This window comes from Athene cunicularia (genome assembly GCF_003259725.1).
Source record: "Athene cunicularia isolate RWA chromosome 1 unlocalized genomic scaffold, athCun1 chr1_part1, whole genome shotgun sequence".
In the NCBI taxonomy this organism is placed as follows: domain Eukaryota; kingdom Metazoa; phylum Chordata; class Aves; order Strigiformes; family Strigidae; genus Athene; species Athene cunicularia.
Genome location: NW_020799091.1, coordinates 119516019 through 119526360, shown reverse-complemented (window position 1 = coordinate 119526360; position 10342 = coordinate 119516019). Strand labels below are relative to the sequence as shown.

General features: G+C 44.5%; 1 protein-coding gene and 1 pseudogene across 3 annotated transcripts in view; one reads left to right on the top strand and one right to left on the bottom strand.

Annotated features, from left to right (window-relative positions):
- MAL (mal, T cell differentiation protein) overlaps positions 1-1586 on the bottom strand; it is a 2500-nt gene extending 914 nt beyond the window's left edge. For all 3 annotated transcript variants that reach the window (XM_026849448.1, XM_026849459.1, XM_026849467.1), the window contains exon 1: positions 1500-1586. In XM_026849448.1, the coding sequence (XP_026705249.1) occupies positions 1500-1586 (87 nt within the window). The remainder of the gene's footprint in view (positions 1-1499) is intronic.
- Positions 1587-3421: 1835 nt separating this feature from the next.
- Positions 3422-10342, top strand: part of LOC113479159 — a 9202-nt pseudogene continuing 2281 nt past the window's right edge.

Genomic DNA, 10342 nt, shown 5'->3' with positions numbered 1-10342 from the left:
TTTTTTTTTTTTTTTTTTTTTTTTTTGTAGTCACCATACAAACCACTGCAGGCAACCTCAGATTCCACTGAAGACTGAGAAACTCTTTATCTTTCTGAACACTGTGATTCAAGGCAGCCGCCTCCTTTGTACACAGCAGAGATAGTACAGTTGCATGACCTAGTGTCACACACACCTCCAGCGGTGGAGGAATCCAGTTATGCAGCATTCCACTTTCCCCAGGTGGTTCCTGAGCCTTTAGGATGCACATTTCCAGAATTTACCCAAACCAAAGGATAGGGCGTTCATTTTTGTCTCATTAAGCAAACTGCCTTACCAAATCCCATGAAGACAGATTACAAACAAACAGTTCAAGGCACAGACCTTACCATATGTATGCTGAGGCCAGCAGCACCAGAACAAACACAACCCTGTGGTGGGGCGGCTGGCAAATGTCTGCCCAGCCAGAACCTTCACTTCACAGGGACTTTTCACCTTCCTTCATGCAGCTGCAGGAAACCTGGAGCTTGCTCTTAGGGCCTGGGCACAGAAACTGAGTCCCTAGAGCATATTTGGAGGAGCTGAAGGAAAGCCTTTCTGTTTTACACATTGGTAATGCCTGCTTCAACCCAACTCCTCTTTGCTTGATTGCTGTCACTAGGAGAACTGAAGGAAATGCTGTAAATCCCAGGAGTGTGGACTGAGTTGTGTTACAGGGAAGGATTTGGCCCCAGATGGCAAAATTGAAGTTTTTAGCATGCAATAATCTGAATACCATCCTACAACACTCAACTGTCAATGCTGGATGAAAGTCCCCAGGCTTTCGAAAAAGTATCTTAAACTTGTGAGAAGAGCAGGTTTCATGGGTGGGGGCAGAGGACACAGGAACTTTCCGTATTAGTGCTCACAGCAACCGCTTTTAATCACCTGTGCCAAATCTATAAAGATTACGATCTTCTCCTGCTCAATGAAGTTACAATACGGGAAGAATTTACGAAGTGTTTGTTCACCCTTTGCTTATCCACTGTTGCCCACACACCCAGGTCCAGCACGTTGCAGCTGAGCAGTACAGCTTCAGCAGCCCTAGGCTCTTTGCTGCTGCAAAAAATTACCTCAGCAAGCCTTTACTCCCTGCTTTAAGCAGTTTATCCTCTGCCTGTATCAGCTGATAAAATCATCTTCCAGTTAATTAACTGGCTGTTTGGCAACCTAGTTTAGACCCACCAGCAACCCCTTCAACTTTGTTAGGCAGAAAATTACAGAAGGTTTTCAGAGCACCGCAGAAATCCCCTGCAGACTGAAGGAGAGCTTCAAAGCCCCAGCCTGGGGCTTGTGGTTTTCTTTGAGGGTGTGCTAGATATCAGGGGCTGGCCCCAGACCTTTGAGACTTGGGGACCTGGTGGGGCTCCTGGACCACATGCTTAACACCAATTCTCGTCCCTCAGACACCTGCAGCATAAAGTGTGCTGGATGCCCAACAAACAGCATCTGCCTTCCCCCAGGGAAAAAACAGCACTCACAATTTCAGGAATGAAGAGCACATCTGGGAAAGTCGTCAGAACGGCCAGGCCATGGGGCAAAGAGGTGGTGGAAGTTGCCGAGGACATTGCAAGCCTCTCCCACGGTGACTATTAGTTGCTCTGGCTCTAGCTGCTGGAGGTAGCTGCTAAATGCAGCCTTCCCGCCCTCTCTCTCTCCGTCTTCCTCATTCCCTCCCCTTCTTCTTGCTCTTCCTTCTTCCTCCCTCCTTTCTGGTGGCAGGTGAAGACAGCTGTGAATGGCACAGTTGTGGCCAAACCCTGTGACCTACTTGGTAGCTGACAGGAGCCACATGTGAGGTTTTCAGGAGACACAGACAGCCCTGAGGCGTTTTGAGCAGGGATGTCTCTACACAAGCTGACCATGCAGGGCTGTGGTGAGTTGCACTGGCTTAAATCTGAGGACAATAGGAAAGACCTCTACCTACCCAGCTAGGTCCCTTCTTATCCCCTTTATCTGTGCAGTATGTCAGCTTGTCCCCCAGCCATGTGAGCTGGCCACAGCAGTGGGCACAAGAGCAGCTGGCAGCCAGGGCGAGCCAGGACATGCCAGCTACAGCTGTGAGAAATGTCTCACAGACAGACATGCATCCCAAGATGAGGGCAGTCAAACTGCAGGGTGAACTGCTTCTGTTGTCTCAGAAGGAGATGGGATATGCCAAGGTAACAAAAATTACCTAAAGGAATGAGATTTCCCAAGCCATTTGGCTTCCTTTTTTTTTTTTTTTTTTTCTTTTTTTGTTTGTTTGTTTGTTTTTGGTTTTTTTTTGTTTTTTTAGCCTGGAGTCTATGGGAGTGAGTCATTCCCCTCTCCATACTATGGAGTATTCACTTCTTTTTAACGTGCTCACTTGGATACCCAAAAACCCCACACAACTTCAGAAGCTAAGGCCAAAGGCATGAAACATCAGGAAAAGAAAAGGAGCAGCGTGGCAATGTGCATTGCTGTGGACCAGTGACCTGTGGAAGAAGTGGCATTTCAGCCAGGCCCTATATATGGTGCTTGCCGTTCCGCAGCTGCTCCCATGCATGAGGCTTTGGCGCAGGGTCTGGAGCAGGAGGTCGGAGGAACTGCCTCGTTCCTCGCCCCATGTGCCTGGTACACGCAGCTCCAGTAATTGCTGTCATCAGCTCTGGCCTGGAGCCTCCAGCCAACCCTCTCACAACCGCAACAAGGGGCAAGTTCAGCCGTTGTTGCTCTGCTTTCTGCAAGTGCATCAGCTGGTGTCACAGCCCTAGGGCAGGAATGCGGCGCCCTGGTGTTGCATATAAGGTGACAAATAAATTTGGTAAGAGATGAATCCCCTTGCGTTCTAGCTGGTCCTCAAAGATTAGAGGTGCTAGGGGCAGCTGGACCTATCTCCTAATAGGTAGGCTGATTATTGCTGTGACTAGAGGTCTGAAACCGGATATATGAACTGCTTGTATGCCGTAGGTCTGGCCACATTCAAAAGAAGCAGTCAGATGCACAAATAGTATGGTTTATTCTTATGCAACATTTACAGTTTCTTTGAGATTGCCAGCAATAAATGCACTATACTGCAGAATGGCTATATAGGTCTACAAACAAAAATGAAACCGATTGCAATCATAAGCTTAATTTCCCAGGTAGTCACTTGGCATAGCCGAGGCTACAAATTTTACAAAAAGGCATCCCTTTTTTTTGGGGGGGGGTGGGTGAGGAGAACAAATCCATGATCTGTCCCTCTGATTTTGTATCAAATTCTCATCCCTCTGAGTTAGGTACAAACTTGAGGTAGTACTTGTCGACTATTGTGTGTTTTAGGAATCTAAATGTCTTCCTTGGGAAACTGTCTGTTACCAGCATCTTTGTTTCTAGCGGTACACACGAAACAATGTTCAGGTTCTCTTCATCTAAGGCTAAAGCCTACAGCTTTTGAAGAATGATTGCACTGTCAAATATTCTACCTGATGATGAAAAGACACTGCTACAGATTGAATATTTGACCATCATCTTCACAACGAATTACCAGGGAACCAACCCCAGGCTGAGAATGAATGAGGACTTTATTTCACAAATTGTGTCTGAATGGTGAATGAATTGAACCATTTGCAGACAACTGGCAAGCAAAACATACCTTGAATATGTACTTCATATAAATTCTTTTGAATACTTCTTCATCTGTGCAAGCAAGTAGAGAGACAGTTCATCTGCACACCTGAGGCAGTGATTTTTTGGGCATCTGCTAAATTTCTGTATGGCATTTGAGAACCCAGAGTTTGTGCAGCTGGTACAGATTTGAAAAGGGTCTGATTGTAGGTGGAAGACAGTTAGTTTGAAAATGGCTGGAAAACACTGACTTTCACCTTAAAACTAGGAGCATAATGTTATAATCAGACAAAGCCAATTTTTATAAAAATATATATTTTTATTTGGGTTCAATCGATTTAGGGTGGGAAGCAATAGGCAAAGCAGCGCTGGGTGCATGGAGAGCCGGAGCTCTGCCACACGCACCCCGAGTTCCAAAACACAGTGGTTTTTATACTCCTGTGCCATCGTCTTTAACCAATCTCCTCCCGTCAGATAGTTGTCCTGCTCTTTTCCATTGGGTCATTTGGGTTGCTGGGGTGCATGTCCTCCTCCTAATGGGTCTTTTTAAAGTCTCAAAGTCTTGGTCTCTTGGCGTTCAAAGAGCAAGTGAAGATCAGGGTTTTACACCTTCCAGGTAACAAAGCCACTCTGCCAATTTGATGTATTCAGGGGGTTTAAAGCAGAAAGAAGGTCTGTGCTCTGTTGTCTCTGTATTGCACTGCCTCTTTAAAATCAGAAATGCATGGACAGCTTCAAGGTGCCTCCCACTAAGAAAAGGCTTTAGATGCAGGCACAGGGGCAGCGGAGCCATCCTCCCCTGAGCAGCAGGGCAAACCTGCTTGGGAGAGAAGCGATCATTCAGTGAAGTCCTCTGGCTGCTTTCAGCCATCCTCTCCACTCCAGTGACAGCAGCACTTTTTTCGCAGGGGAGAAACCTGGAGGCTATTCCCAGGATGCTCGACACCTCCAAGAAGATGATAGCAACTGCAGGTACAGTTAGCTGATGGTGTTTTGTCAGTTTGTGGATGGTTGTGTTGTCTGTGTTTATTTTAAAGCGCTCTCTTGGTATTTTGCAGGGAAACCTGTCTGAAACAGATACTGCACCTTGCTTTGACCAACATACAGATTTTTGCACCCAAGTATTTATTTAGTACTTCTCATAAATGAATGTTCACATTTCCAGGCTGCCCTGGGGCTGCCTTGTAAAGCAGTCAGTTGTTCGAGCTGTTATTTAGTTTCAAGCTTTGGCTTTCTGTTATTCTGCAACTCTCAGTCTGAAAAGCAACATGGGGACAGAAGTTGTACAAGAAAGTTTCTCTCAGAAATGGATTAAGGGTTGGTACATAAGCCGAGGGTGGTTCCAGGGAAAGAAGGGGGCAACAGCTCCACTGTGCAGATTGTCCTTTGTAGCTATGACAGATATTGGTCAGTAGCATTTGACACCCCAAAGACCTACTGTCTCAAAGCAGAGAAAGCTTTAATGCTCCCCGATACTCTTTTGGGGTGTGGTGGGACTGTCCTGACAGCTGGGAGTCTGCTGTGAGGATTCCCAGGTGTGGCACGGGAAGATGCAAGACAGATCCTTCAGCATTTTGATACAGAGTAGAGGCAAAATTAGGGAGTAGAACATAATTTTTTTCCTCAGTGTGGAAGATAAATAGATTTTTAACATTTGGTACAGCCAGCAGCACAAAGCAGGGAGCCTGCTCCTCCCTGTCTTCAAAAATGCAAAAATTGCTTAAGGAAGATTTTCCCTTTCACTTCAAGAGTCTGTCTGTGGATCCACTCTCCTTGTGAATGGCAGATTTGCCTTCACAGCAAAGCCCTATAAGGTGGTTCACGGGACAAAATCTTTTCTGTGCAAATTGGCAGAGCTTCACTGGTTTGAGAGAAGCAATAATAGATTATGCTGGCTGAAGATTTGGTCCTCCTACTCAATTGATGGCTGTCAGAGGAACTGCTGCCTTCACTATTTTCTTGGGTCTTGGCAACTCTTACTTAATTAAGAAATCTATTTAGTAGCCAGGACATCAGTTCTATTGTCATTCTCACCTACCACATCACTCTGAGACATCTAGAATAAAGCAAAAACTTTGTCCAAAAGGCACATCAGATATTTTTCAGCAAATCGAGCTGCCATCTCTTTTTAGTTTTTTTTACCTTGCACAGGGATGACAGCACTGTGGGCTTGAAGGCTGGTGGAGGTTTCAACTGGATTTTACACTCCTCCTATATTGTCATTTCACTGCATGCTGAAAACAAAATTTCACCATCGGTAAATAAAAGTGCTGGCTAGAACCAGTGTATTACGCAACTCAAGGGATTTTATGATAACACAAGCGTTACCTCACAGGGTATTTCTTCCCGCTGTGCACAGCCAGCAATAGAGCTGTGGGGCAGTAAGCTGGCCACTGCTTTCCCTCAAGGGCAGTCTTTTTGCTGTCATTGCCTCTCAGGAAATATCTTCCTCTTTTTGTTCCCACAGAAGGAGATAAATGAGGCTCTTGCTCTGTAATCTTATGGGGACAAAGACAAGGTGACTCACTGCTCGGAAGGAAACTTTGAATGAGGTGTCTCGCCTGCCACCGTTGTGCCCTGCCACCCTGGGTAATTCTAACACGAAACCAAGGACCAGCCAAGCCACGTGTGTCAAGAGAAGACACACACGGCCACGGAGCAAACTGAACAGAACCCAACTGCTACTGTCAGCCTCAACTTTGCTGCAATGCTACAAATCTCCATGATGGGGATTTAACCTCCTTGCGAAACTTCTCCTTCCCTTTCAATTTCAGTTACAGCGATTACGACCTGCCGCTGAACAGTGAAGATGACATGACCAAAACCCGCACCTTCTCTGCAGCCAAGATTGTCATCGGGGTGGTTCTGGTTGGCATCATGCTGGTCTGTGGCGTTGGCAACTTCATCTTCATTGTTGCTCTTGCCCACTACAAGAAGCTGTGAAATCTCACCAACCTGCTGGTTGCCAACCTGGACATCTCAGACTTCATGGTGGCCATTGTGTGCTGCCCCTTCGAGATGGACTACTACGTGGTGCGGCAGCTCTCCTGGGAGCAAGGCCACATCCTCTGTGCCTCAGTCAACTACCTGCGGACCGTCTCCCTCTATGTTTCTACCAATGCTCTCCTGGCTATAGCTGTTGACAGGTAAGTGGGGCGCTATGTCTGTATGGCAGATGCCACCAAATGCCAGGCTGCTGAGGTTGGCTGTCCAGATTTCTAGGTTTCTAACATGCTCAGCTGCTCTGCAGGATTTGCGGATGGCCCAGGTAGGTACTACACAGACCTTGGGTTATCTTGTTTCCTAAAAATTGAATCACACAGTCATGACATTACCCCAGAGAAAACTCAGTGGAAATTTCTTGATTGAACTTTTTGGGTGAAAAGAAAGTTGATTTCTTAAAAACACTTTTTTCCCCTTATAAAAATATGCTTGATTCAAGTGTAGGAGAGGATTTATGAAATAAGAGACAGAGGAGAAAGAGAGACAAAGCAGAAACACCCAGAGTTGAGGATGTTATCAACATTATATAATCCTGATCCAAACCATACATCTCTAAGGAACCTTCACTACCGGCCAACACAGCTTTTCTGATTCTAACCTCTTCTATAAACACTGAAGTAAATACTCTTCAGCAAAAAAAATAGTTGACCGGTGATACAGAATTTGACAGGTGAGTTTCCAACAGGATTATTGCCTTACAGGGTATTTCTTTCTCCCTCTATGATATTTTCCCCAGTTTTCATTCTGATATACAAGAGAGTAAAATATAAGACTTCTCTCTGCCTTGCAAAACAAAGTTCTTATTCTCTGCTGTGCTGAACTGAGAAAACCCAACAGTCATTAAATTAACCATTTGACAGTACTGAGGTCTTAGCTGGATGCTCCAACACAGAAGTGGGTGCTCGGTGAGTGTGGTCAGCACTCTCCTCTCCATTAAAATACTCTCATATTCTCCTCTCTCTTTACACACCTCTCTGCGGATGGCACAGTGGCAAGCCAGGAAGGACCCACCAGTTGTTATTGCACCCGTGTCTACAGCACTGTCCAGAAAATGATAAAATGCTACACCAACCCAGTTTGGCAGAGATTTTCCTATAGCCTTCATAAGGGGGCAAGCAGAACATAATGATTCCCACCTGCTATACTATCTGCCTCATACTGCAGTCCTGAGATATTTCTATGCCTGCCTCTCACTCCAGGAATTTTAACAATATAATTTATGCTTTCTTATGACTCCTCTCAGCCTTGTGCACCGCAGACTCTGACGGACCAGGCGCCGAGGATCAGCTTCATGCTGACATAAACCTGACATGACTGACTCACAGAAAGCCAGAGACCCACAGAGTAAACTCTTTACAGAAAGGCCATGAAAATAAGTCGTGTTTTGTGCGCAAACACAATACACATCTCTGTATACCCTTTGCATATACACACTGTATGATTCCCACTCCTCCTTCCCTCTTTTCCCAATTTCTCTCATGTGCCATTTTATGCTCTAGTTTAATGTTGCATAGTTTGTGGTACCTGATCCAAAAGACAGCTCAGGAGCAGTTAACCCTGCTGATGGTTGTACAGATACAGCTTGTGCGCTGCTGATTCTGCTGTCGCTGATGTCAACACAAGTCTGTGGAAAGACTCTGGGGAATTCCAGATATGTTTTACCTGGTGTGGGGGAAAGGACAATCAGCTCCTATGAAATTCTTAACGAGGGTCTAACAAAAGAGCCTTTGAACAGCAACTGAGGACTCAGGGTTAAGCTTCTAAACACTATTATGTATGCATTACCATTTTCTATTAATTATCCTTTTCAACTTCTAAAAACTTTTCCTGGAAAGCTCTGCTAGTGCATCACAGGTTGATAAGTAACATGGGTCACTGAGCCCTTACGCCTGCTAAGAAATCACAAGATTTCTAACATATCTCCCCAAGTATCTTTATAAACAAACCTGGAAATGATTAATCACTGAAGTCTGTTCTAAGAACACACAGGTTTAGTTCCACTGCTTTTTTTTTTTTTTTTAATTGTGAGCTTCTGACTTGGTAAACAGAGAGAAATGCTGCTCATTTAATAATCAACAATTCCACATTAGCTATGTCATGTGTGTTGTTGACTTTGGTCTCTAAAAATAATAGGCTCTTAACAAAAGTCTTTTCGTGTTTAGATCATTTAAAAGGGCTCACCTGTGTAGAGAGAGTAAGCCTGTCCTACAGGATTTGCCTCTGGTAGGGCTCTCTTTCATCTTCCTTGCTGTCTATTCACATGAAATGTAGGAGTTTCACATATTTAAGGCCACATCTACACTAGAAAATAATGCAATGTGAAAGGAGAGGACCTGAAGAGCAACAGTTGGTGCTAAGGGTACAACATTCATGCTGTAAGTATTTTGGGGGATTTAGCTTTAGCTGGGTCAGCTGGACTGAATGCCCATGGGCACCTGGTACTTTTGAGTACATCCTCCAGGGCAGTTTCATCCAAACTCAGCTCATGTGCTCCAGGACCACTCCACAGTAACATCCCAAGTGTGGTAAGCAAGGACAGTCAGGAAATCCACCACAAAACCTCCCTCGACTCTCTTGCAGAGATTTACCCCATCCAGCCAAATGTCCTGCTGAGCAGATATGCATACTTATGAATGCATACACATACATTGTCCCACAACCTTGTTTCCACAAGGCCCAATCTAAGAACATTCATTTATCAGCTCTACAATGAGGCTGACTAATTCTGCTGTCCCTTAACATCTAGCCTGCACCATTAAGAGCGATGAACAATTCATCTGCTTCCAAGATCCGGCTGATAGAAAGCACCACTGGCCTTCCAGCTTATTTTAGAAATAATAGGTCCTGTGGATGCTATCTATGCATAGAATATATATAGATAGAAAAGCCTCTGAATGAATAAGAAATTCCACTGAAACAATTCTTTGTGTTAAACACAATTGTATTGGGATCTCTGGAGTGCCTCGGATAAAAATCTTTTAGCACAAGTATCCTAATCTTTTGGGACAGTGTACACTAATATAAGTTTTTCTTACATCTATAGTGTCTTAAAAAATAAACCTCCTCAAATTCCAACCAAAAAAAAAATTCACCAGAGTGAATTCCATTTGGTCCTTCCCCCCTTCTGAACTGAATTGAGGAAAATTGATGGATTTTGAAAGTAATATACTTTTATTTCTCCTCAGTCCTTTATGAAACACTTCAGTGCACCCACAGCTTTACAGTCATAAAGAGTGCAAATACCTAACTCAAGTTTTACAGCTTGGCCTTAACAAAGCATATTTAAGGTTAATTAGCAATAGTCGCCTCCAGCAGACAAAACAAAAATTTGCATGGGCGGAAAATGGATACACAGTCCTTTGTTGGTGGCTTGATAACATGCTCACCTGTAACCGTTCTAATGAGCATCAGCTTTGGCTCTTCGCACCCACGGAATAGCCAAGAAAATAATAAAAACACTGTTACATATACTTGATCTCTTGGTAAAAAATAGTTCTCTGCCTCGGGAAATCCTTTTCATGTTTCTATGTGTTTGTCTTTTTACCTGCCCCTGACCAGGTGTATATTACTGCATGTTTCAAACTCTCATTTGAACACGTGCTGCCTACCAAAGAATTTCCAGATGCTGTGTCACGGTATGTCCTCGATACGACACCGTGTGTTGTGCTAGGCCCTGCAAACACATTTGTCAGTAATAGGAAAGCTCCCTCTCTTTCTCCTCTTCCAGTCTTTCCATAACTCCCAGACATGT